Genomic DNA, 27,509 nt, shown 5'->3' with positions numbered 1-27,509 from the left:
GCGCGAAAACGCCAAGTCGAACCAATTTAGACGTTAACCACTTGCCTTGATTCAATGAATCACGCCAAGGCCCGGAAAAAAAAAAAAGCGGTGACGCGTTATTGCTGAAGGATGATTAGGTGTGGCGCACCATCGGCGACCGATTTATATACGGGTGCCGTGACGAAGAAATTGATCGTTACGCAACGGAGGAGGTCAGATTAACTCGTTTTTTTTTCCATTTTATTTATTTTTTTGTCCACTTGGTGACCTGCACAATTGAACTCTAAAAAAGATCTGAGGGTTAGGGTGGATGTGGTTGCAAAAGTGTGCACACCCCGCTATGATTAGGGAGACTGTGGCGTTCTAAATTAACCAAGTCGGGAGTCGGCACACGCCAGCCACCATTTCGAGTGTCTCTGATTGACTACAAGTTAAGATGTTCGAGGCGGCTGTTCCTTACATTTTAAAAAATAATTTTAGGCTTTCTACTGGAAAAAAATAGCTCTGCTTTCCCCTATTGAATGCTAAGGAAAAAACTTTGCTTGGCCTCAATTTTGTTTTTTCAGTTCAAAAATAAATTACGAAAACTCTTCTTGATTTAAACCACGCCGCAATTCAAATTGTAACTGAGAAGCTAAGCTGTGTCCATTTGGAAGGTTTTGTGAAAAACAACAGACGACAAAGAGGAAATTACACTGAGAGAAATCAATTTTGTTTTCAGCGCAATCTCAAAATTTCCCGGAAGAACATCACTCCACGTGCCTCCTTTTCAAAACGCTTTCCAGGAAGCATAAAGCGCATCCGGCAGTCACGCGGCAGGGATACGAACGGGCGCAGATGAATTCCTCGGAGCGCGGGCGGCGCTCAATTCCCCCCCCCGACAGACGGCGAAGGGGAGCAGACGGCCGACTTACGGAGGCGATCGGAAAGATTGCCGTCGTATGTTTGTCACGCGCCGGGATGAGACGCGAGCCGACGCGGCGGGGTGGGGGGGTGCGAGCGGGGAAGGCCGTGGGAAAGACTTCCCCCACTCTGAACATCCTCTGTAAGGATATTCTTTAAAATGATCAGATGGTCACAATTGATCCGTAAGCCACAGTAATGTTCGTCTATCACCACAGAGGATAAAGAATATGTGTCTTAAAAAATCTATGCCAGTCTTATCGCAAAGTACCGCTTTAAACGAATTAACGGGAAGCCGCTTTAATATCAAACCATCGACTGGAGCGATTTAAATTTTAATTTTCTTCACACTCACACATATATATGCTTCCTAATCCTTAGCTTCTTTTCTAATGTTTAGATTGTGACATAAAAATCTGCCCAGTTGACATGTTTCAAAGCTTTGTGAATCATTTCCAAAAAGTCAAAACGCTGCCGTCGGTAGCTTTGCTAACCCCCGCCCCCCCCCCCCCTCGCCGCCTCTGCCCCTGTGAGGATTATTGTTGAATTCCATCTTAATATACCCGGTGTCATCACCGATGACTTGACACTGCATGCTTCCCGCTGATAAGGATAATCTTCAGAGAAGCGGAAAGACGACAAAAACATTCGCGATAAGCGGGCTCGGCGGACACAGATAGTCGCAAGTTAATCCGAGTTTGCGTCCAAAGACCGAAACCTCGACGACGTTGTCGCGTCTCGAAGAATAAATCGCTCATAAGAGCACTCGACTCTCGGTATCCAACGCAGATACCGAGAGCAAACCACAGATGCGATCAAACGAGCGTCTCTCGTCGCCTCCAAAAGGAAACTTGGTGGCGCTCTCCGGCAATGCGCTTTCGCGTTTCGCGCAACCGCCATCGAGATATTGCAAGTATGTTTTTCTCTGAAGGATTTGGACAGATGAGGTGGCTTGGGCATCTGATTCGGATGACTCCTGAACGCCTCCCCGGTGAGGTGTTCCGGGCATGTCCCACCGGGAGGAGACCCCGAGGAAGACCCAGGACACGCTGGAGAGACTATGTCACCCAGCTGGCCTGGGAACGCCTCGGGATCCCCCGGGGAGAGCTGGAAGAAGTAGCTAGGGAGAGGGAAGTCTGGGCTTCCCTGCTAAAGCTGTTGCCCCCGCGACCTGGCCCCGGATAAGCGGTAGAAGATGGATGGATGGATGGATGGATGGATTTGGACAACAATTTGAAATCACATTGCTCGACGACTTTCACACGAAGCCGCACGCCGGGATTTTTGGACCCCTTTGGGGGTCGAGTGGGCGTCGAGCTGCGAGTGGCGCCGTCAGATTAGCCCCTTTGAAAATAAACGTGCGTTTCTCATGTCCTACATACGTATTTTCAGACCGCCACTCATTCAGAGGCCAACGCCTTACAGAGAGCGATCTTGCGAGTCGATAAATACCAAGCGCCAACGGCCTTGCATTTTGATACAATCACTGAAAGACTCGAGGCCTCCCACGCACACGCTGTCGGACACACACTGTGGCGGGGGAGTGGGGGGGCGCGGGGGCGGGTCTAACAATGCAACATGCACACACGTACATATGCTCGCAAACAAGGCCGTAAATCGTATTAGGCAAATGCGCGCCGAGCGGCGCGGAGTCGTCTTCCGCTGGCTTATTGTGACAGATTCAACCCCGGCTTAAAACGCGCTCGGCGTTTAATATGCAAATCTCGGCGGCCGAAAGCGCAAGATAGTTGTTCCGCAAGGGCGATAACGGTTGGAAGAACGCACGGGGGGGCGCAGCGCTAGCAAAGAAAATTCAGGCGGGGTCGGGACGAGCTTATTCATCGATGGCGACCGTTCATCTCAACGCGCATCCCAGTTACCAGACAGCCTCGCGCTTGACCTCCACAATTGACACGATGTCGGGGGGGGTCGTCCTTGCAAAAAAAGCTCTCTCGGCAAGCACCCGACAAACAAAAACCGCTGCTCAATTAGATCCACTCAACAACGCCCACAAAGTGATGCCCACATTCTCACAAACTGTTACGAGAGGCTGTTGACACATTTCGACTGTAATTGAGTGAATATTTGGTCGCCATTCTGGTTTTTTTTTGGGTGCGTGTGGCGGGCGCACATCTACAATGTGGCAGAATAACCCGAGCATCTGACAGTTCCTGGCCAAAAAGAACTTCCAGTGGCAGAGAAGGTCTAGTCCTGAATATGTTCTAGTCCTGAGTATCGTCCAACACATTCATTCATTCATTCATTCATCTTCCGTACCGCTTGATCCTCACTAGGGTCGCGGGGGGTGCTGGAGCCTATCCCAGCTGTCTTCGGGCAGTAGGCGGGGGACACCCTGAATCGGTTGCCAGCCAATCGCAGGGCACACAGAAACGAACAACCATTCGCACTCACACTCACACCTAGGGACAATTTAGAGTGTTCAATCAGCCTGCCACGCATGTTTTTGGAATGTGGGAGGAAACCGGAGCACCCGGAGAAAACCCACGCAAGCCTGGGGAGAACATGCAAACTCCACATAGGGAGGCCGGAGCTGGAATCGAACCCGGTACCTCTGCACTGTGAAGCCGACGTGCTAACCACTGGACTACCGGGCCGCCCTCGTCCAACACATTCAGTACAAAAAACAAGCAAGCGTATAAACGAGCAAAAATTAGCCACAAAAAAATAAACACCATTCGAGAGCTCCTTTGAAAAAGGAAAAAGCCAAGAGAGGATACGAGACAAAATGAGGAATCCGATTTAAACTGTCCACTCATCACAAAATTCTTACTTCTCGCTCAATTATTAATCAGAAGGACCACTGACTGACAGCCTTCAATCAACCCGACATTCAAAGTTCAAACTGTCCGTCATGTCGTCACGGATTTAAAAACTCAAAACGAGCAGAGACCGCTCTTACCTTAAAGAGGCGCAGGATGTTGGCCACCATGATGGAGACGGAGCTGGCCGCCGCGCCGATGACGCCCACGATTTTATCCGGCTTGGTGAAGATGGGCGGGTCGCCGTTAGCGCAGCGCACATCCGAGCCGTCCCTCTCGATCAGGGCTTGCACGAAGGTCAGCGACTGCTCCAGAGCGTACGTGTCCCTGGAGCAAGTATCCAAGATCCGCGCCCCCAGCGTGATGTTGGGCAGCAACTCGGGGTCCTTGTTGATCAGGTCGATGGCGAACATCATGGCCTCCAGGCGGTGGATGCCCTTCTCTTTCTTGAGGTCCCCGCAAGGCGTGCCGCGGTCACCCCGCGAGTGTACCGGGAACAAGCCGCCCAAGATGATGTCGCCGTCCAGTCGGACGGAGTGGGCGTACTCCGGCGCGGCCTGGGGGTCGACGGGGAGTCGCTGCGGCCGGGCGACGGGAAGGAGGCAAGCGGATGACATGGCCAGCAAGACAAAGACGACCGGTTTGAACCGAGGCTGAGGGTTCGATCGAGGCTCCATTTTTGGGAGGGGGAATTCAAAAAGGTAATTCCGATAGTAAGCGGGCTTTCTACTGGTTGACGAGGGAGGGCGGGGGGAGCCGAGGGGTGAAGCTAGCTGAGCCCCATGAGCGAGTCATCTTCCAATCTAGATTGGGGAGGGGTGGGGGGTGATGGTTGGCGGTTTCAAATCATCTATTTCGGGAGTCCATCCACTGGTCACATGTTCAGTCGAGTCTGGTGGGAGACACAGAAGAACAGAGTCTCAATGCTGGGAGAAATTCCTACTCGGACCTCCTGAGGTTTGACCGACTACCAACTTTGTGGTTGTGAGCCACAGTTTCACATTCTCGCCGAGAAATTTCTCCTCTCGTGGCAAAATGCCGCGAAAATACAGTGGGATCGGGACGGATCCCTGATGCAACTTGCAATGTTCCATGAGTATTTGACACCTCCCGTTTGCCGATAAATTCTCATTCTCGCCGAGAAATTTCTCCTCTCGTGGCAAAATGCAGCTAAAATGCAGTGGGATCGGGACGGATCCCTGATGCAACTTGCAATGTTCCATGAGTATTTGACACCTCCCGTTTGCCGATAAATTCTCATTCTCGCCGAGAAATTTCTCCTCTCGTGGCAAAATGCCGCGAAAATGCAGTGGCATCGGGACGGATCCCTGATGCCACTTGCAATGTTCCATGAGTAATTGACACCTCCCGTTTGCCGATAAATTCTCATTCTCGCCGAGAAATTTCTCCTCTTGTGGCAAATTGCCGCGAAAATGCAGTGGGATCGGGACGGATCCCTGATGCAACTTGCAATGTTCCATGAGTATTTGACACCTCCCGTTTGCCGATAAATTCTCATTCTCGGCGAGAAATTTCTCCTCTCGTAGCAAAATGCCGCGAAAATGCAGTGGGATCGGGACGGATCCCTGATGCAACTTGCAATGTTCCATGAGTATTTGACACCTCCCGTTTGCCGATAAATTCTCATTCTCGCCGAGAAATTTCTCCTCTCGTGGCAAAATGCCGCGAAAATGCAGTGGCATCGGGACGGATCCCTGATGCAACTTGCAATGTTCCATGAGTATTTGACACCTCCCGTTTGCCGATAAATTCTCATTCTCGCCGAGAAATTTCTCCTCTCGTGGCAAAATGCAGCTAAAATGCAGTGGGATCGGGACGGATCCCTGATGCAACTTGCAATGTTCCATGAGTATTTGACACCTCCCGTTTGCCGATAAATTCTCATTCTCGGCGAGAAATTTCTCCTCTCGTAGCAAAATGCCGCGAAAATGCAGTGGGATCGGGACGGATCCCTGATGCAACTTGCAATGTTCCATGAGTAATTGACACCTCCCGTTTGCCGATAAATTCTCATTCTCGCCGAGAAATTTCTCCTCTCGTGGCAAAATGCCGCTAAAATGCAGTGGGATCGGGACGGATCCCTGATGCAACTTGCAATGTTCCATGAGTAATTGACACCTCCCGCTTGCCGATAAATATCCTAAGAAGGTGGCAAAGCTCGACTTAAACCAAAGTGAAGTTCCTTGAGCAATGATTGATAAGTGATGACGATAAATTTCAAGTCATTGATCAGATGCGAGCGGATTTATGCGATCAAACGTGACGATTTGCACAAAAACTCTTTTCCCGCTCCGCTTTTGTTTGTTGCGGACCAACACACCTGTATGTGTGTCAAGAGCTGACAAAGGCCCGTCGGCACACACAAATCCGCCGGCGAGAAATCACCCGTTTCCAAATCTGGGTCTTCCATTTTGTAATTAAGAAACCGCCAAAAAGTCAGATTAGCTCCAGACGCGCGCTTGTTCGGTTGAGGATTACGACAGATGGTGTTGCACCTGTTCAATCCAAGAAAATGGAAAAAAAAAAAATCGATTTAACGCTGGTTCCCATTGGCAGCCGGCGCTCACGAAGAAAAAAAAAAAAAGGGAGCTCGCACCTCCGTCCCAGCGAGGAAGTCATATCTGGCATGGCGCCGCCGTGGCGAGGTTGTGGCTGGCGCCGAAAAATTGCTTGTGACAAGGCGGCTGGCTGCGACATGACACGAGTGCTAATATGCTTTCATGAGCCCGAGGGAGTATTTTTATTTTGTTTGTTTGGTTTTTTTTTTACACAGCCCCAATCCACAATTGCTAACTTTATTTATTTATGGTCTAAAGGTGGGCCGCCATTCCCGTTTTAAGTGTTTCGCTCATTGCCTTCACTGGCCTCAAAACACAGCTGGCGATTAATATTTGTTTGAAAGCATCGTTGCCCTGCTCGATCGCGGTTCAAAACGGCGGCTTTTTGAAGGGGATTGTCTTTTACGCGTTGGCTAATGGCGACATCTTCAGAGAAGCTTTTTCGCTAATCCCGGAATTAAATGCCACCAAAGGCCACTCGCTTTGTTATGACATCATTTCCTCCTATTCAGGCCGCCCTTTACGATTGTCCCCTTTCACCTCAATCGCGACACGCTCGGGGGCTTTTATGGGCCGCCGAGAAGACGCTGATTAGCAACCTAATTAGCTTTGTAGCTGCAAAAACAACAGCCAAGAGGAATAAAAAAAAAAAGTTTTACGAGTAAAAGAAATGGCTGTTTTGCCGTTACTGCCCACAGACAGCGAAATAATAAATGCCAGTTGGATCGCCCCTTCTAATGCTGCTAATGCTAAGCTAATTAGCCGCTTTCTGTAGCTTGATTAGAAATGCGGCATTCATCTCAGAGCCGAGAAAAAAAAATTTGGGTGTCAAAACGATGTTTCCTTGATCTCGAGATGCCACAAAACGTGGCATCCTGAATACACAAGGCTGTGGCCGTACTTAACGAAACTCCTCACCTCGAGTCAACATAGTTGCTTGGGGAATCCCTTAGCCAAGTGACTACTCCTTCGATTTTTTTTTCTTTGGTTTTGATACAACCAAAAGAATAAGAACGCTGGCGATTGGACACGAACCTTCATCACATCCTCGGGCCAATCCGACGTGGGAGGCTCGATTCCATTTGGAGAAAACGCAACTCCGCCCAATTGCGTCTCGAGGGCTCCCCCCTAATAGGTTTAAGACTCCAGTCGCGGCATGAATATCTTCCCTCTCCGGCTCTCTCTTTGTAGATCCAGCTCTAATTCAATTGTGTCCCAATTAATTCATCACTTCCTCGCCTCTAAATGGAATTAGGTCAAAGCCACGCTAGTCCGTCGGCGGAGGCAAGCGGCCCGCGATGATGATGATGGAGAAACCGCCACGATGGAGGTTGGCCCGATCTGCCAAGCGCGGTGCGATTTTTATTTTTTTAGCTCGTGCGCGAATATTGTTGACGCAACAGTTTCTTCGCAGCGTGGAGCGACGATTGAGAATGTGAAAGTTTCTTTTTTTGGATGAATACGTTTGGATGAAAAATTTGGTGTGTCCGGTTTGGGATGAAGCCAATTGGATTTTTCAGCGGGCAATTCTGATCCTGATCTAAACATTTTAGCTTTTCGCGTCCTTTAATAAGTCCCAATTTCTTGTCAAGTGTAGATTTGACAATGTGAAAACACACCAAAAAACAGGAGTCCGTGACTGACTCATCCTTCCTCTTCATCGGACTGGCAGCGATGCGTTTTGGCTCACTTGTCCTTCCACTCTACCTTGTCCCCTTTCATTCCCGCTGCGATCTCCTCGACATCCCGTTTTTTTTTTTTTTTTACACTCGCCCCCACCCCATTCCCATGCACCCCTTGCCTCCGCCTATCCACCATCGCTCCATCACACTTGTGCAGGCCGCCATTCGTCTACGGGGAGCTCGCTGCTCTTTTCAGGAAGTGACAAGTCCTAACCCAACCACTGCGTGCGTAGCGCCTCCCCCCCCCCACCCCTTTCCTCTCGCCCCGACATTCTCTCAATCACAATAGGTGTTACTTGTGCGAATCAAAAAAAAAATTCTAGTTTCAGGGAGGGCATTTAGAGTCATAACTCGTTTCGGCTGACTTAAAAACACATTAACTCATTCAGTACCAACCAATTCTGGACCAAGTCTGAAAAGACGTTTAAAAACGTCTTTGGGAGTGAATGAGTTAAAATAACAAATCCCCGGTGCTTATTTAAATTGCCTTCCTATGCAATGAACTAGACCATCTTATTCCACAGGCGCAGAAGAGGAAAACTAATTCTCAAATTTTGCCAAATGCTTTCAACCCGATTGGGACATTCAATGGGCATCAATGTCGTCGTCGTCGCTGCCGTCAGTGTCAGCTGACGAGGATGCGGTCGAGATGAAAGTGAAGAGTGACACCAGTGGCACTTGTCATCACAACATATTGAACCAATCAAACACGTAGACTCTTAATATAGGAAAAGCGTTCATGATCGAATGATATAAAGAACCGGGGAAATGCATTTTTATGAAAGTTTTTGGGGGGGGTCGCTAAATGCTGGCTTGAGCACCCAAATGATGAACTACGCCCAACCTTATGATACATTTCATCAGGAAGCTTTGACAAAACAATAATGCAAGTCAGCAGCATTGATCCCAAAACGGGGGGGGGGGGGGGGGGTGATATGATGAAAAATGTTAAAAAACACTCGCCCACAAGCTCATTATACAGCTCATAGAGGGGTCTTCAACTTGCTCGGCATGCAACCTCATTAGATGAGACAGTGCCATCCACCGTGAAAGCTGAGGAAACACCACTGCAATATTTCCTTTGAGGTGGATGCTTTATGGTGGGGGGGCTTGTTACCCACGCACGACACAAAAGGATGGGAAATGTTACAGAACGTCACTGGTGGAATGTGGAAAGGGGGGGTGGGCAACGTAAATAAGAATAGCTTTTTTTTAAAAAAATCGTGAAGAAGAAAATACCTTGAAGTCTTCAGAGTGTGAAAGATTAGGGGTGCCTCCTCCCCGAGTGGCGAGTGGATCTCGAGTCTTCTCCCGTGCGGGGCGTCCTCCACCGAGTGGGGGGAGAAAAAACAAAAAAAATGTAGCAGTCCTCCTCCAGTAGAATATCCTTCTCGATAATTTTAAAACGTGAAAAAAAATACGGAACCTTCCCCGATCCACCCCTCCGCAAAATATATGTTTAAATATATATTCCGGGAGTGAAGACGTCAAAGTGGGGGTAAATGTTGACAAAAGTGCCCTGGCTCGTGTTTACAGGTGAATATTAAAGCGCAAACAAACGCGTCGGTGGGACGAGTGTAGCAGCAGTCTCAATCAAGCGAACCCCAGAAAACACGTGCGCGGGCACGAGAAGGTAGAGGGAGAACGCGCGCGCGCGCGCGCGACAGGGAGAGAAAGTCAGACCAACGTCACGACAGTAATCACAAAACACCTGCATTCGACACCCCCGCCCCCCACACTCCACTCCAACAACGCGACGCGGTACGTTAACGGCTGGGCTCCTAATTGCATTGAATGCAAAGCGATATCGATCAGGATTGATTAAGCAATAAACGGGACAATGGATTGCAATATTACACGGTCGCGTCGATATGTCATCAGAATCCGTCCAATTGATTGCCTCAACTTGTGTCAATTTTTCGACTACGCCCATTGATTAACATTAGCACCGCCCACCGCGAGAAACACAGAAGCGTCATGGATCCTGTTGCGGGAGTGGAATTAAAATAAATGAAGCGCATCCCATCTGCGCTGTAATAACAATTTGATCAGCCGCGAGGAACGCGATCGGAGGACTCCCACCGGGGGCTCGCTCGTGTGTTGAGTGGAAGGTTGGGGGCGAAGGGGATGCTTGAGCGGGGCGGAGTGCAACATGTCCTATTTGATGGCTGGGAGTCCGCTGCGGCGATTGGAGGGAGAGACGTGGAGCGATGGCGCCATCTTGAGGTCATATGGTGGCATTGCAGTGAAACCGATCATATTTGTTTCATTAATTTTGCGCTTTTTTAAGCCTTACACCCCCTTCCCCTCCCTGTATCTCGTTGTAGACACTATAAAACAAGTTGGACAAACTCACAATTTCAAGGCATCAAACCAGTGAATTTAATCTCAAACATTAAGTTTTGCTGCTGTAAAAAATGCTATTAATGTCAATTCGATTTTAATGTTGTTCCAACTCACTATCAGTCCCAAAGCATTTTATTTATACATATATATTTATTTAAGCGGGTGGTGATTTTCTCATCAAAAATAAGTGTCTGAGTGTCCTTGTCCAACCATCCATTTAAAAATGTTTTGAGTCTATCCAATTCCACACTTTGCCGCACAACGTCTACATAAAAGAATGATATTAAAACTTGACTTCAAAACAAATTCCTTGCATCACGCTTGGCGACATCAGACCAATGATTTGACTACACACACACACACACACACAAAAAAAAAAGTCGTATCATCAAATAGGAAATGACACGGGAAACGAGAAAATGTAAATGTGGGCAAAAGCAATCGCAGACACGCTAAATGAAATCCGTCTGTGAAAGACAAACAAACATGATGGATGTGGGCTTTGTCACTGATATCTGTTGCGCAACAAAAAAGTCAGCCAAAAGTCCCCCTTAAGTTTCCACGTTTATTTGTGTGTGGTTTGTACATTCTGATCCCATTTGAAAAGTAGCTAACTCCAGATGGCAACATGGAAAAAAAATAAAGTCTCCGGCATACCTTGAGTGTCGTCGCTCTAAAACGCTCAGACTGGTCAGACATATTTGACGTCAACTATTGTGACTATTTCATCTAATAACACATCCACAGAGGAAGAATAATTTATACATTTCCACCTTTCCCATAGCACTCGTGTGTCTCTTCTGTTGTATAAAAATAAAGTTTCAGGCCTTTATTCCATTTCCGGGCTTTTTCTGTGTGAACGTTATTTACATTTGGTCTTCATCTCACCAGTGTTTCGCAGACTACCTGAGCACCTAAATGAAAGACTTTTCAAATCAACTTCTCGGTTAAAGCTACTAAATCAGTAAAGGTAGACATTTAAGGACGCAAATGCAAAATCAAAAAGTCACGTCCTCCAATTGGAGGGAAGTCTGAACAAATTTGGGGATTTTTCTGTCCTGGGTCACATTTTGGAATTCAACCTTTAGAATACGAGAATTTATTTTCAACTCAAACGTTCCGGATAATCAAACAATGTGGCTCACACTGACCATTCAAGTGTAAGGAAATACATCTATCTATATACATACTATAAATTCTTTATATTATTTCTGAAGTAAGATTGTAGGGTTTGGAATTGGTGATTTGTCCACCAAAACGTGTTGGGGTGGGGGGGGGGCGGGGGGGGGTAGCTCTTCATCGACATCCATCAATCGTTCTCCGTGATTTCAAACGCGCCCAATAGTTTTCATGGGTGGCAGCACCATCTGCTGGACAGTTTTGGCGTGACAGGCTGCTTTCATCTGCAGTTCCACTCCATTGCTCCCAAACAAATAGGATATCTTCGGGGGGGGGTTAACAAAAATTGTTGGAACTTCGTTCTTCACTTCTTGTTTGTTTCCTTCATCTGTCCACTTTTTGAATCAACTTTCCGAAATCGAAGCATTGTGCCAGCCGGGGAGGAGACGGAAAGTGGGAGGAAATGCGGCAGGGTGGGGGGGGGCACGAGACAAAAGAGCTCAATTTCGCATCGACATAAAAGAAGGAAACAGCTGGTAAACGTTTCGTTTCTGCTCTTCACGGGATCCGTATTCGACATACGTGAGGGGTGGGGGTGGGGGACAGTTACAAACGCACCTTTGAAAACACTAATTCAAGTATGCACTCTGGCTTTTTGTGTGGTGAATGTTGCGGCCGTGGGGGGGCCGAGGGGAGGGGGTGCAGGTGAAGTGGGTGTGTGTTGGGGAGGGGGCGGGGAGTATAAAGGGAAAATTTGGAGGAGGGGGTGAAGTACGGGCAAAGTGTATCAAGAGAGTTCTTACACTGCGTTTTGTTCTTTTTTTTCACCACACGAGCGACTTGGAGCGCGTGCTGACACCTTTCCTCCTGCTGGCCGCCGCCGTCGCTGCGTTGCGGTGACTTCGCTTGTGAGACTCCAAGTACAACTGAGGACAACAACAACAAAAAAGTTTCAATGAGCCACCCCGCATATACCAATAATAAAATGAAACATTGAGCACATCAAAAAGCATATGTTGACCTACGGAAGGATTTGTGGGACTCGGTAGAGAAAGTTTGGACATCCCTGGCGTAAACTATTGAAAATAAACAATTACATTTTTTGGGGGGGAGGGGGGGGTTCACTATCTCCTTTATGTAATGTTACGTCATAAGCAACCTCGTTTGTTTTTGGCCGAATAGTGTGAAGCAGGGCGGCCCGGTAGTCCAGTGGTTAGCACGTCGGCTTCACAGTGCAGAGGTACCGGGTTCGATTCCAGCTCCGGCCTCCCTGTGTGGAGTTTGCATGTTCTCACCGGGCCTGCGTGGGTTTTCTCCGGGTGCTCCGGTTTCCTCCCACATTCCAAAAACATGCGTGGCAGGCTGATTGAACACTCTAAATTGTCCCTAGGTGTGAGTGTGAGTGCGAATGGTTGTTCGTCTATGTGTGCCCTGCAATTGGCTGGCAACCAATTCAGGGTGTCCCCCGCCTACTGCCCGGAGACGGCTGGGATAGGCTCCAGCACACCCCGCGACCCTAGTGAGGATCAAGCGGCTCGGAAGATGGAAAAATAGTGTGAAGCAGTGTTCTGGTACACGGGCTCCCTCCAGTGGTAAAAGATAGAATTACCGATGTAAACATTCAAATCGTCTTTTTTTGTGGTCATCCAGCATTGTTTTTTTTTTTGTTTGAAAACAGTTCATTTTAATCTGCAGCTAATTAAAAATACATATTTTAGCCACATTTTCTATGGAAGCTTTTGTCGCAATTATTTTTTAATTAATCATTAAGTAAGAATTGAAAGAAACTTTATTTTCGTATAATTAAGTGCGCCCGCTATGACACACCTGGTGAGAATCTATTCATTATTATTACTATTATTTTTTTGGGGGGGGGGGGGGTTGTTTTTTTTTTTTGCTCCAACTCCTGCAAATCAAGTCAGGACAAAAAGACAAGCGCGTATTTGAGAGAGCTGCAATCGTACCTTCTTTGCGAAGGCGCGCCCACACTGGTCGCAGGCGTGCAAGGAGAAGTTCTTGGTCACTCGGACTTCGGTAGAAGACGATCCGGCGACGCCGCTCTCGGACGGCGCGTCTTGGCGGCGGGTGTGCGGCCCCGAGGCGGACGACGGGTTACGGTGATGCGAGTGTTTGTCGCTGCGGCGGGTCATCGGGGGGCTGGCGGGGCGCGGCTGGTGCGCCTGTTGCCTGTCCTGCTTGCGCGTGACGGGCGGGGAGGGAGCGGGTGACGGAGTCGGCGGCGGCGGCTCCTGCGTTTTCCGAGCGGGGGCGGCAGGCGGCGGCGAGGACACCGACGCGGCGCCGTCTTGCTTGCGGGTGATGAGAGGCGGCGGGCAGGGGGAGGGCGCGGGGGTCGCGTGGCGTTTGTCGACTTCCCCCTTGCCGCCGCCGCCGACCGCCTTCTTGGGATTGGCGCTGTTGAGGACGGCCTCGGCGAGTCTCTTGACCGCCCGGCTCTCCAGTTTGGGCATGATCTTCGCCAGGTAGGGCGAGGACTTCTTGTGCACCACCGTCACGTGGCGCAGGACGTCGCGCTTGCGCCGCGACTCGTAGCGGCACAGCGGGCAGCGGTAGAACTTGATGAAGATGTCGTTGCCGTCCATGTGCAGCTCGATGTGCTTGGACAGGTTCTGACGCGAGCTGAACTGCCGTTTGCACAGCTTGCAGAAGAGCTGCTTGAAGTCGAAGCCCACCGACAGTTTGCTTTTGGCCGCCTGACTCCCGGTCAAGGTGGCGGTTGCCGCCGCCGCCGCCTTCGGGCTCCACGCGGTCTCCTCCTCCTTCACTTTCAGGGCGGCGGGAACCGCAGCGGCGCTTTTTGTTGAGCCGGTGCTCTGAGCGGGAGACGCGGGCGGGCTTTGGTCCATGTCCTCTTCTTGCTCGTCTTCTGAATGGTCAACCGCTTCCTGTTTGACTTGGACGTTGTTGCTAGGCAACACTCTACCGCCGCTGTTGTTGTTGGTCGCGTGTGCAGTTTGCGTCGTGGAGGCAGACGCGGTCCCCAACCGGTTGCTTTTGATGCTGTAAATCTTGTGGACAATCCGCATGTGTCTCTTCAACATCAGCTGAGAGACCGACACAAAATATTCGATTGGTTTTTAACACCATCATATTTTCTTGGCGCGAAATGCTAAAAAAAAAGGCGACGGACCTGTGAGCTGTAGTTCCTCTTGCACAGCGTGCAGCGGCTCGCCGGCTGCGCGGAGTTGCGAGGTTGACTAGTAGGCTTGGCGCGGTTCTGGTTGGGGAGCGCCGCTTTGGCGTTGATGGGGCCGGCCTTTGAGTTGCCGCTTCGCGGCGGCGAGGCGGCGCCGCCCTTCTTGGGAGGGGTGGACTCCAGAGACAGCGGCTGGCCGGGCCGCGAGGCGATGGCGGGGGTGATGGCGTCCCGCCGCAGGCCCCGGTGCACCTCGTCAAAGTGGCGGCGGACGTTGGTTTTGGTGGCGAACACTTTGAGGCACACGGGGCACGACTTGCCGGGGGGTGCGCTCAGAGATTGGGGCCGACCTTCAAAATCATTAATTTTTTTTTTTAAATTTAAAACTTGTAAATGGCAAAATGTATTCACAAATATTCATTCATCCATTTTCCAAACCGCTTGATCCTCACTAGGGTCGCGGGGGGTGCTGGAGCCTATCCCAGCCGTCTTCGGGCAGTAGGCGGGGGACACCCTGAATCGGTTGCCAGCCAATCGCAGGGCACACAGAGACGAACAACCATTCGCACTCACACTCACACCTAGGGACAATTTAGAGCGTTCAATCAGCCTGCCATGCATGTTTTTGGAATGTGGGAGGAAACCGGAGCACCCGGAGAAAACCCACGCAGGCCCGGGGAGAACATGCAAACTCCACACAGGGAGGCCGGAGCTGGAATCGAACCCAGTACCTCTGCACTGTGAAGCCGACGTGCTAACCACTGGACTACCGGGCCGCCTCACAAATATTCCCTAGTGTCAAATATTCCTTTGTGTAACAATTCTACATTCGACAAACGTGACAAATCTATTTGCGCACCATTTAGTCGTAGTAGTATTTAGTAGCGTGTGCGTGCCTGCGTGTGCACTGTAAATAAAAATCCTACGCATCATCTTTTCTCTCTTGCGACGCACTTTGACAAGTCGACTTTTCTCAGCTCATTCCCATTTTTGAAAAATGCAGTTGTAGTATTTTTTTTTTTTTTTTTACAAAATGGCCGCATCCCGCTCACCGAGCACGACTCACCTTTCACCATAGACAGCAGGCTGGTCGGGACGGTCCGCGTGTCCGTAAATTTACGGAGCTCCTCCAATTTGGTCTTGTGCATTTTGCGGCAGTGCCGTCGGATGCTGCGGCGCGAGTTGAAGTCCTGGCCGCATAGACAGCACGAGATCGTGACGTCCTCCACCTGGAATTCACCATCGCGCGTAAGCAAGACCGTCGCTTGGTCTTCATGCGCGTCGGATATGCGCCACCTACCCCACTCGTGGATCCCTCGTCCTCCGGTTGCGGCGCTTCTTCTTTGGCCTCCTCCTCTTCCGCGTCCCACTTTTTCCGGCCCTGGCTGTGCGTTGGGCTCTCTGGACCGCGGGGCTGGGCGGTCTGGTTGTTTTCAGCCTCTCCCGTTTCCCCTTCCCATGCGACCGGACTCTCCCTGGCGCTGCGCAGGCGGGGGGACGGATGCCAAACGCGCCGAGCGCGGTGAGGAAAACGACAGGTCTTGTTAGCGCGTCGCTAACGGTACCTGGGCGCTCGTGACGGATAGCGAGCCAATTCCTCCTCGGTGGTGAGGTACTGGTACATGGCCTTGCTGCTGGTCTGGATGGGCTCAAGTCGGACCACGTAGTCCTGTCGGTCCGCTCGGTGGTAGATGATGTCGGTCAAATCCTGAAAGGCCACGCTCTGTCGGTCATCGCCTGGAGATAAAAAATAAAAATGAAAAAAAATCACCCTTTTGGGTACCGCGTGACCCGATCACATGATAAACCGTCCACTGTAGTCGCCGTCGACTCCCGACAGGAGCGAAGAGTGAGCGACTCACCGTCATACTCGGGCAAACGTGACAGGCAGTAGTACTCTTTGTGCGTGATGAGGTTGGGCAGGCCCCGGAAGAGACTTCGACACACCTTGCACTCAAAGATGGTGTCCACCTCCCTCAGAAGCATGTGCCGAAGCTGGCTGGTGCCTGCGAGCGCAAAAAGCAGAAGTCGACACAAATGACTCCCTTAAGGACCCACTAAAGGATGTCGGCCATTTTGTCATGGACTCAGGACTTTATAGTCCACCATTAAAAAAAAAAATTAAAAATCCCAGATTACGTTGTGTCTTGAGGTTAGTGCTGAACAGTTGATTAAATTCAAATCGACATCCCAGTGGAGTTGAATGCAATTTTCCCAAATTGCAAAGGAAGCAATTAAGGGAGATGGGGGGGTGGGGGGGGCGGGATCTAATTGTGGCTGAAAAAGTGCAAATATTTTTTCTAATGAAGCATGAAAGATTAAAGTTCATCTAGGATGCCAAAACATTTTTGGATAATACAACAGCTACTGCTTTTTGTAATGTATTAATTTATGGCTTTACTTGTTTAAAAAATAAATAAAATACTACACAGGAAGTGGACCTTGGAAAAAAAAACGCATATCACATTAATATTAAAGAAAATAAATATGAACATGATTATTTTTGAAATGGTTCAACCCAGCTTGCGATACAGGTGGCCTGACTTGAGCCATATAATATCGAAATACTCGCTGGCATGTATTCCTTATCCTCTGCAAAGAGCGAGTCATATTACCGCGGCTCATATGTCCGGTTTATGTCATGACGCCGTGACAGTTTGCTTTTTTTAAATCACAAACTGCGATCATTCTTCCACTCGATACTGATTCGGAAGTAAATAAATTTAAAACATTTGACTTTTGAGTTGTGAGGTATGAATGACGGGGTGTGTTCCGAACCTGAACGAAAACATTCAATGATCTGGTGAATCCCCGATTTGGAAGTGTGCAGGGGTTGTTGGAGCACGGGAGGGTCTCCGGGCTCCACGCAGTGACCTTGAAGGAGGCAAAGAACGGCGAGCTTTGTGACTTTGAATTTGGCGCATCCGTCATTTGGGGAAAGTTTGGCCGGTTGTTACCTGCGTGGTGAGTTCCAGCGGCGGTCTGGTGCAGCCAGTCCTCGGTCTGGCAGCTCTGGTCCCCGGTGTCGGGGGCGGAGACCTTATCGGGCTCTGGGAGCAGAGGGGGGATGGGCCTCCACAGCGGCTTAGCTTGGGCGGAGCAGTCGCCCTTCGCCTGAACGTCCACTGGGGATTCTGGGGGCTTTTTAGCCGCTTCTTCGGTGGGCGCGGGAGTGCACGGCTGGTCAGAGACGCGGTGTGGACTTTGCTCCGCATCTGGTTGAGGCGACTAAACCAACCAGGGGAATTAAAATGACAGGTTTAGAATCACAAACACCTGTGCTAATTTTGGTAGCCTGTTTATTTGTGTTTTGCAATACTTTACATGTTAGCACTTAGCTAGCAGACTGTCAGATGGGTTTTTTTTTGGGAGGGGGGGGGGGCTTGGTTGAACATTTTCTCATCATTATGCAACGTTTAATTATCTTATGTTTATTTTCTCTCTGTTGCTTTGCGTTTGTCGAATGAATACGTATATGGACACCTAACACTAAATGTGCTAGCCCGTCTATGGCGTTTTGGGTTATGTTAGCCATTGCGGACCGCTGCACTTTACTTCCGAATCATAACTTGCCACATTTCATTGGCTGTGTTCTCCGTACATTGGGTTCAATTGAATATTCTCATCTCCAGCTCTTGTGTTCTCAAATGAATTGTGCGTGTGGAATGTCATCGATCATTAGCATCCAGGGGCTAAGTTAGCCTCATGACACACACCCACACACACACACCACAGTAGATTAGTGACTGCGGGCCCATCAATGAGCACGCACTTGTGTACGAAATCGGCTGGTTTTCTCCACATCTCCCGCCAATTTATCCTCATCTTCCTTCCCTCACTGCCCCTCGTCTATCTCCATCACTTGGAGCAAGTCCCCGCTGCCCTTGAAAGGGGATAAATGACTCCCCACAAAAGTGGCACCTTGCACAACATCAGCGCGGCGTAAAGTGGGCCACCTGGCCTCTTTACTGAACCGTCGGGGGTTCAGTAAATAACTCATGTGGTGGGCAATTAAATCTAATCAAGAACAAGTGGATTTTCTATGGAGCTTTTGTCGGCTTTAGTCATGTTTTTTTTTTTCTGTACCTCTTGGCGGACAGTGTGAGAGCTCTTCCTCCCGGATGACTTGGTCTTCACCATGGTGCCGAGACTCCGCGTACACTGCCTGCGCCTTCACCTGAATCATGAGAAATGACACATTAGGTGAGGGGGAGGTGGGGTGGTGAACAACAGCAGAGATGAAAATTAAGTCACTGATGGTGGTGTGGTGCACTCGCCTGACTTGTGTGCCGGTAGCGAGGGATTCGCTCCCACCCAGTGACGGTTGTGGACGGCTGCTCGTCTCTATATGTGCCCGGTGACAGACCGGCGACCGGTTCGGATGTGGTTAGCCTTCCACCCGAAGTCACCAAGAATAGGCTCCAGCAACCGCCCCCTTCCGTGACTCTGTTCAGCGGTGTTGAAAATGGGATGGATGGATGAAAATGACGTTGAGGACCTGTTGGAGTGGTATGATGTTGATCATAATTATGTTTTTCTTGAAATGTAACTCATCACATGAGTGTCTGTCATAATGTTTGCAAAAAGCAGCACTAAAATATGTATAAAAATGACAACTCGGGTTCAGATTTTAACACGGAGCTTCTTCACGAGCAGAACCATGCATGTGTAAATGTACCGATGTCTCCCTCTAGCGGAGGTACAATGTTACTGTACTCCTTTAGGAGTAAACTAAATGATACCGACTACGCACGTTTAAACGGTATAAAACATTGTGCATCTCCAATATCATGATAACTGGTTGTAAACTTAAATGTAAAAAACGCGAAGACCGCCCCCCAATCCACCATCTGTGTGTGTGCGTCACCGTTAATTATAACATTAAAAATGATGAATTGGCAAGACGAAGGTGATTATCGGGTTTTTTGTGACTACTTAACTGAGCGCTAAAATATTAGCATAGTGTACATGCTTATACTATAAATCAAACAGAAAAACAAAATTAATCTGCTTGAATAAACAGTCGTCGTCGGCCATGTTTATAGTTGTAGTTCACACTAAAGCCCAACAGAGGGAGACAAAGCTGGCATGGAAATGTTTTGTTTTGCCCCCAAATGTGCAAACTTCGGTGGTTTCGTTGCGACTCCAACAGGCAGGACAACTGTTACCCGGCAAGAGAAGGAGTCTGGCGAACTGTGCCACACCCCCCCCTCCCCCCGTTTGCTAAAAATAGCTCAAACAAAGGATGACATCATTGAATTAACTCAACAGGATTAGAAAACCCAACTTAAACCCACAACTACATGCCAAAGAGTCAGGTCAATGTATGGGGGCCCCTCTACTCTCGTGGTGTTACAACTGCAACACAAAATTTTAGGAAAATTAAATAAAAGCTAGAATGATATTTACATGGTATGAGAGGAACAAAACCGTTCTTAGGATTCCACGAGGATGGTTGACTGATGTTGGTGAACCTAAGCAATATTTTTACGGAATAAAAAAAAAAATACATTGCAAACCATTTTGGTTGGCGACCCGAGCTTCAAACTTAATTGCTCAACTTTTCGCTCTTCAGTGGAGCAGCGGACGACGTTCAACTGACGTACAAAGCCAACTTGTCGCACGCAGTTGCACCGGTGCCAATCCGCTAAATAACTCGGCTAAAAATAAATTATAAACGCACTTTCGAGGCATTCCATAATCCGTCTCTAGTGTCAGCAAACCATATCAATACAGTATCGGTACACCCCGAGGGCAAGGAAGCATCCAGACAGGACTTCCTCTAATGAAGCGGCGCCACACTCTGGAACAATCATATTACGGGACCGCGGGAAGGACAACGTGGCGCTCTAGAAGATGGTCATATGAACAGTTTTTTTCTTGCTTGTTCTAAGAGGACATCCGGTAAAAAAACAACAATTAAAAAAAAAAGTTTTAAATGTCTCTCCAAGTTTCAGGGTGCCGGTGGTCAATTTACGGTGGTTGAGCACCCACCAAAAACGGGCGCGTACCACCTACGGCAATAGATTTCGCCTCAGTTTACAAAACGGAATGTCGGTTTACTCGACCGACACAGCTTCAAATCGCCAAAGAAAAGATGCAATCGGTCCACATCTCGCACACGCTCCGTTTATCTCTCATCTGTTTATACATGCTCCCCCAACAACACTTGATATACAACCTGTCATCACCGCCTGATAACCAACAGGCACACCTCTCATTTTCATTAAAAGCAAAGACAAATGCGGTTGGGGGGGGGGGTAAAGTACTAAATATATTTGCATTATGTTCAAGTCCCACCGTGGTGGTCACTAAGATTTTTTTATTTTCTTTTTTTTTTGTTACCCTTTCCTACCATGAATGCAATTCATAGCGTGGAGAAGAAAAAAAAAAAGTAAGATTTGAAAGGTGAAGCAAAACTAAAACAACCGACATAATATGGTTACACAAATGCGGACACAGTCTAAGAACTAAAAATAAAATGAACTGCGATCATTTCATGGCACAGACTTGTCACCAATTCAAGCGATTAAGCGGCAAACAAAGTTGAGTAGCTCTCGTAGGCTTTATTTTTTGCCACTGTTGTGCTTATTTTTGTCAATTTTTTTTTTGCATGACATGTTCCAATTTTTTTTGTGCCGTTTTTAGAACCCCAAAAAAAAACAACCGGTAGTTTTACAGGGGGTGTGTAGACTTTTTAGACATCGAGTTGCTCTTGTAGGCTTTTTTTGGTCACTGTTGTGCTTGTTATTTTTGTCACTTTTTTGTTAACGTATGTTTATATCACAAAAAAACAACTGGCAGTTTTACAGGGGGTGTGTAGACTTTTTAGACGTTGAGTTGGTCTTGTTGGCTGTTTTTGTCACTGTTGTGCTTGTTATTTTTGTCAATTTTTTTGCATGATATGTTCCAATTTTTTTGTGCCGTTTTTAGAACCCCAAAAAACAACCGGTAGTTTTACAGAGGGTGTGTAGACTTTTTAGACGTTGAGTTGCTCTCGTAGGCTTTTTTTGCCAGTGTTGTGCTTGTTATTTTTGTCACTTTTTTTTGTTAACATATGTTTAGATTACAAAAAAACAACTGGCAGTTTTACACGGGGTGTGTAGACTTTTTAGACGTTGAGATGCTCTTGTAGGCTTTTTTTTTGCCACTGTTGTGCTTGTTATTTTTGTCAATTTTTTTGCATGATATGTTCCAATTTTTTTGTGCCGTTTTTAGAACCCCAAAAAACAAGCGGTAGTTTTACAGAGGGTGTGTAGACTTTTTAGACGTTGAGTTGCTCTCGTAGGCTTTTTTTGCCACTGTTGTGTTCGTTATTTTTGTCACTTTTTTTTTGTTAACATATGTTTAGATCACAAAAAAACAACTGGCAGTTTTACAGGAGGTGTGTAGACTTTTTAGACATCGAGTTGCTCTTGTAGGCTTTTTTTGCCACTGTTGTGCTTGTTCTTTTTGGCAATTTTTTTATTTTTTTGCATGACATGTTCAAAGTTTTTTTATGCTGTTTTTAGAACCCCAAAAAACAACCGGTAGTTTTACAGGGGGTGTGTAGACTTTTTAGACGTTGAGTTGCTCTTGTAGGCTTTTTTTTGCCACTGTTGTGCTTTTTATTTTTGTCAATTTTTTTGCATGACATGTTCCAATTTTTTTGTGCCGTTTTTAGAACACCCCAAAAAAACAACCGGTAGTTTTACAGGGGGTGTGTAGACTTTTTAGACGTTGAGTTGCTCTTGTAGGTTTTTTTTTGCCACTGTTGTGTTCGTTATTTTTGTCAGTTTTTTTTGTTAACATATGTTTAGATCGCAAAAAAACAACTGGTAGTTTTACACGGGGGTGTGTAGACTTTTTAGACGTTGAGTTGCTCTTGTAGGTTTTTTTTGCCACTGTTGTGCTTGTTATTTTTGTCAATTGTTTTTATTTTTTTTGCATGACATGTTCCAATTTTTTTGTGCCGTTTTTAGAACCCCAAAAAAACAACCGGTAGTTTTACAGGGGGTGTGTAGACTTTTAGACGTTGAGTTGCTCTTGTAGGTTTTTTTTTGCCACTATTGTGCTCGTTATTTTTGTCCCCCTTTTTTTTTTTTAAAAACATGTTAAGATCACAAAAAAACTGGCAGTTTTACAGGGAGTGTGTAGACTTTTTAGACGTTGAGTTGCTCTTGTAGGCTTTTTTTTTTTGCCACTGTTGGACATTGTTATTTGTGTCCCTTTTTTTAAACATGTTAAGATCACAAAAAACTGGCAGTTTTACAGGGAGTGTGTAGACTTTTTAGATTTTTTTTTTGAGTGCACTTCCTACTTGAAGTGGTTGAGAAGTTCAGGCAGGGCGGGTTGGTTGTTTGGAAGCCAAGGCAAACCATAGTCGGTTGAAACACGCGAGAGGTAACGCGTCACTGTGGAAGCAGACAAATCCACGCGAGACGAACCCCGCCCACCACCACCACCACCACCCTTTGGCAGCGCATTCCCCGGCGCGTTTCCCCCTCCATCCACTTTGGTGGGCCCTAAAAGATCCACGCGTGACCAGCCCACGCCGAAAGCCGCACCTGGCGCGGTGCATACGCCGAGGCCGTGACGCAAAACAAAACCTGGCGATTTTTCTTTTTCTTCTTCTTCTTTTTTTTTTTTTTTTGAAATGACATCCCGCGTCGTGATCGCGCGTCGACCCGCGTCGATCGGATCAGCTTTTTTTTGGGATGCATTACTCTTCTTCAACTCAAGTGATGTGCAAATGTCGCGATAGATCGTGTGGGCTTGCGTCGCGGAGAACATGCAAAGTGAGTCGAGTGGCCTCGCCGCGGTGGCCGCTAGGACGCATGCACTGCCTGATCCAACCAGGGGTGGGGAGGGGTAAGGGGAAGGAGGGGGGGGGGGGGCAGCCCGAGTGGGACTTAGGAGCGCATTGACGGTCCATAAAGGGGGCCGGCGCGGTGGCTATTGTGCTCCCCCCTTTTTTTGTGTGTGTCCAAGAGTTTCAACTATTTACAAAAGGTTGGCCGGTGCATGGTTGGCGGTTGAGCCAGCTGCGCAAAAAGCAGCGGCGCCGCCGTGGTTGCTTGCGCAGCGGCCGGACTTCCCCACTTTTTGTGCAAACTCTCTCCCCACTGGTGTTTTTGCGTAAAGAAGCAGCGCGCGGGGTTATTTCCTCTCCCGTTGCGTCGCTTCGCCTTTTTCCCCCAAGCGATCCCCAAGCCTGCTCAAAATGTCCATTTTAGTCGCTAAAATGGCGTTCAAGAGCGACAAAACGCGGGTTGAGCTCGGCTCGAAATGCACCTTCCGCGCCATAGTAGTGGAGGCCCCCTTCGTAGCGACTGCAGCATGGCAGGGTAGTGCGGCGTAAAGACGAGTTGAGCCGGATAAAAGCACGCACGGGCACCAAGTAAACACGACGGTGACCTCGGCGCTAACGCCACGGAACCACCCCCCAGGCCATCCGGTGCTGGTTTAGCCCCACGACGGCGGTGCTAATGTGCGCCAAAAGCGCCCAGCACCTTTTCCAAGAGGCGGCAGGCAGCCTGGCGCACAGAACCGGTGACCCTTCCATCTTTGCGCGTCCTTCCACCGCACGATCGCGTCGGTTAGCCGCCGCTTCGGGCACCCGTTTCGCTTGAAAACACGCCGCCGAGGCCGTGTGCACATCCCGCGGGGTTTAGCGAGGCGTGTTCGGGCTGCCCAAAGCCCCTTGGAAGCGTGCTCGCCGCGGCCGGGCAGAAACAAGAGGGCGATGACGCCATTTTCTGCAAAAACAAGCACGCTCGGGAAGCCGAGAGCGCCGAGAGCCTTCCGTGCATCGCCAAAAATCGTCCACGAAAACGAGGACTTACCGTGTATCTCCTGGATGAGGGCTGCTAGGGCGGTGTGTCGAAGGAGCTTTCGCGAGCCGATGTGGCGGATCCCGGAGCGTGTTCGGTGTGGCCGGTTCACTCGTGCCGAGCGAAGTTGCACTGCGTGCCGCTTGCCTTTGTGCACCCGGAGGAGGCTCTCGGGCGCCGAGGCTGTCTCTGCGCAAAGGTGCACCCTCTCTTCCCCCCGTCCCGCTCGGGCTGCCAGACATGCGGGGGTGACAACAGATGAGGATTTTGGCGTGAGAGAAAGCAAACGTACATGAAAGCACGACGGAGATTCGTCGCGACGACCCCCTTTGATATCTTTACAGCTTTAATCCAAAGGCCACACACACACGTCTAGCGCCAAAATTTGTGTCGCCCCCCCCCAAAACGCGCAAGCGAGGCTTTGCGAACACGGTAACCCCCCCCCTACCCCCCAACGGGACGCAATCGGGGCGCTTTAAACTTCACGTAGAAATGAACCTAACAGTACAGAGAGGCGCAAACTTGTGGCACAACGCGAAATATTGGTCAAGAAAACTTCAGCGAGTTGTATTGATAAGAGTTCAGGCCCCCTCTAGTAGACAAATAAATTCTGTGACAGAAGTCCCACACTGTCAGGTAAACGTAATAGATTGAACCGATTCATCGACTAGTTAACTTGACTACTCCACATGGGCATTTAACACAGTTGACTAATTGCATATTCTTAGCCGGTAATTTGTCAGCTCTGACAAATGTACTTACTCTGTACAACTTGGAAGAGTAGAAATACTAATTCAGTGCCTGAATATAAATGAAAAATAAATTATGCGGTAGAGGTAACAGGTTGAACAGCTAATCTACTAGTCCACTTTAGAACTCCGTATTGACGTTGAACTCATCGCAAATGGATTTTTGAGATCTTGTCTTCCAATCATCCAATTTATAAAAACAAAACGCTCTGTGGAACGACAAAACAACTACATTTAATGTAATGGTGAATTATTTTTAATTTTTTTTTCTTGTCGATGTGCTGGTCATGTACGTCATTGCACAAATCTAGTTTGTGGCACCAAAAAGTAACAAGCCGACTGTACTGTTTTTCAAAAACTATCAATGACGCGATTTATCAACTTGGATTTGACTTTCCTCATATTTTAATTTTTCTTACAAATTCAAACAATAATGAACATTAGCCAGTGCTCTGTGCGTAAGCAAGTTTCAGCGAGCTACCTACTCACAGAAATAACTTCGCCTAATTGGTTTGCAACTTTACTTGATTGAAAATAACGATCTCATCAAAACTTAGCCTCACACGTTGGACATTTAACAGTAAGGTGATAATTTCAGAAAGTACAAAATGTAACCACAACCAAGTCCAATTTCAGTGCTACCAATTTAAAGTGATTCGCTATTTTCGCACGTCTATATAAATGTTGGCTTGTGTTAAAAAAATACTATAAAATAATAAATAAAAACAACTTTACTCACTAAATAGTAGTGTCTAATGTTTATTTATTGTGTTCCTAATTATATTTCACGTGGGAAAAACGTCAACCTTCTGCTGTTTATCGGCAATGCTAACAGTGGCTAGCCGGCTAAAGCTAATGCTAGTACAGAACTGAGCTGCTGGCTTCCAAAACGTCTGACCAAGTCACACAAACGTTGTGAAACTAACACCCAAATAAGAATACTCATTGATGAATGTAAATTATTTGTGTCCTAAAACTGGACCTTAACTAGTCAAAGATTGAACTGGAATTGATTTTTTTTTGTCCAGAATAAAATATGAATCTTCTCATCCAATATGAAAGTGAAAAATCGTAATTCCACAATACATAAAATATATTCTTGTGGTTGCAAAGTCACGAAATGGCATTCGCACGGAGTTGGGCCAAACATGTTACGTTACTATTTTTTTAGGGACTGTTGGAAAGAATTCACAAAGTAAGTAAAATGTCTGCAAAATTCAAAAATATTTAGACAATTATATTTCAATAATTTACCAGCTGGATATGAATAAAAAGTTCTATTTTAAAATTTGGACTGAACTACATGTTTAAAAACAAACAAAAAAACCTTAGAGATTAAATGCAAGCGTATTCTATTTGAAAGTGAAACACCACTGAACTCTCCAAAGCTTGTACTTCACGTAGTACTTGTACATACCACTAGAGGGAATCTGTGAAACACTGAATCGCTGATTTAGAAATGACCTATTTCTAAACAAAATGTTTTTTTTTTTGGGAAAAAAAACACGAAAAAAAAAGGGTTCCTGTAGTCCTGCAACTCTTTTGGGCCTTTTCTTGAGAAGGATAAAAGCAAAGCCACAAAAGGGTGGCCACAACTACAGACAATTAACTTAAGCGCCAGCATTACTCCATTATCATAAGAATGCTGTTTGCATTGAGAAAGGGGGCGGGGGGTTGCGGGCTTGTGTTTGGGGGCCACGTCGGTTCTGCTGGATGTGGCCCAATGGAGCTTTTTAAAACATCTTTTTTTATTTTTATTTTAATTTGACACCGCCAGAAAGTGACACACAAAACAAACCCACTATCTTGTTTATCATCCTTTTTGGAGTCTGTACCGACTTAAACATGTATTTCTATCCTTGATCACCATGTTGTAGTGCGCGACACGAGTGAAGGGAAAAAAAATCAACGTCGCGATTAAAGCAGACGACGACCGTCTTACCTTCCAGGGGGTCAACCGCGGGAACCTTCAGCGGTATTTCAGCCCAGTATGGATGCTTCAACGATGACGAAGAACAGCTCAAGTCTGCAGGGCATTTGCATTGATACGTTCTTTGGTGGGCCGTAGTAACCTGTGGGAGAAAGCGGTGCTTGTACTGTATGTGCTGCTTTAGGCTATGTCCACAAAAACGCGGGTATTTCAAAATCTATTATGGGGTTTGGGCTCGCCAGTCACTCTAAACATTAGCTTCATTTTTTTTAATGTACTGTATTATATTCGTAATTTTTTAAACTACCGCTTCAGAAGTGGACATAACCTAGTGAGACTTAGTCACACCAAAAAACTGAAAAATTAAACTGCACAGACATGGGAGAGTCTCAACACAATACAAAGCGCACGCAGGCGGCGCAGGGCGAAATGAGTCTCCACTTAAGTCACACTTCAGTTATTTAATAAAA

At 47.6% G+C, this 27,509-nt stretch overlaps 2 protein-coding genes across 4 annotated transcripts in view; both read right to left on the bottom strand.

The window, feature by feature from the left end:
* grm8a (glutamate receptor, metabotropic 8a) overlaps nucleotides 1–10,023 on the bottom strand; it is a 95,554-nt gene extending 85,531 nt beyond the window's left edge. Inside the window, exons 1-2 of one of the 2 annotated variants that reach the window (XM_052056115.1) lie at nucleotides 9,166–10,023; nucleotides 3,806–4,557 (exon numbers count right to left, since the gene is read on the bottom strand). In XM_052056115.1, coding sequence (XP_051912075.1) covers nucleotides 3,806–4,342 — 537 coding nt within the window. In that variant the 5' untranslated portion in view covers nucleotides 4,343–4,557; nucleotides 9,166–10,023. The remainder of the gene's footprint in view (nucleotides 1–3,805; nucleotides 4,558–9,165) is intronic. The other variant, XM_052056116.1, reaches the window with a different exon arrangement.
* An 800-nt stretch (nucleotides 10,024–10,823) lies between these two features.
* Nucleotides 10,824–27,494, bottom strand: znf800b (zinc finger protein 800b). 2 transcript variants are annotated; one of them, XM_052056123.1, is made up of 12 exons: nucleotides 27,052–27,494; nucleotides 24,373–24,591; nucleotides 18,635–19,046; nucleotides 17,506–17,776; nucleotides 17,327–17,422; nucleotides 16,411–16,554; nucleotides 16,114–16,285; nucleotides 15,849–16,029; nucleotides 15,615–15,777; nucleotides 14,543–14,898; nucleotides 13,356–14,456; nucleotides 10,824–12,317 (listed from the first exon to the last, which is right to left on the bottom strand). In XM_052056123.1, the coding sequence occupies exons 3-12, from the start codon at nucleotides 18,686–18,688 to the stop codon at nucleotides 12,216–12,218; spliced, it is 2,640 nt and encodes an 879-aa protein (XP_051912083.1). In that variant the 5' UTR covers nucleotides 18,689–19,046; nucleotides 24,373–24,591; nucleotides 27,052–27,494; the 3' UTR covers nucleotides 10,824–12,215. The 2 variants fall into 2 exon arrangements, with proteins under 2 accessions (XP_051912083.1, XP_051912082.1); XM_052056122.1 differs by lacking the exon at nucleotides 27,052–27,494 and having other exon boundaries at nucleotides 18,635–18,983; nucleotides 24,363–25,056.
* Nucleotides 27,495–27,509: the final 15 nt, after the last annotated feature.

The sequence above is a fragment of the Hippocampus zosterae genome, chromosome 21 (assembly GCF_025434085.1).
Source record: "Hippocampus zosterae strain Florida chromosome 21, ASM2543408v3, whole genome shotgun sequence".
Taxonomy (NCBI): Eukaryota; Metazoa; Chordata; class Actinopteri; order Syngnathiformes; family Syngnathidae; genus Hippocampus; species Hippocampus zosterae.
This window is presented reverse-complemented; position numbering and strand designations above follow the sequence as displayed.

Coding starts and splice junctions, on each gene's coding strand:
- znf800b (XM_052056123.1), bottom strand. CDS start 18,688: ATGGTGAAGACCAAGTCATCCGGGAGGAAGAGCTCTCACACTGTCCGC. Junction 15,778..15,848: donor ACGAGGGATCCACGAGTGGG/GTAGGTGGCGCA, acceptor GGTGAATTCCAG/GTGGAGGACGTCACGATCTC. Junction 12,318..13,355: donor GGCGCGCCTTCGCAAAGAAG/GTACGATTGCAG, acceptor TGTTGTCCTCAG/TTGTACTTGGAGTCTCACAA.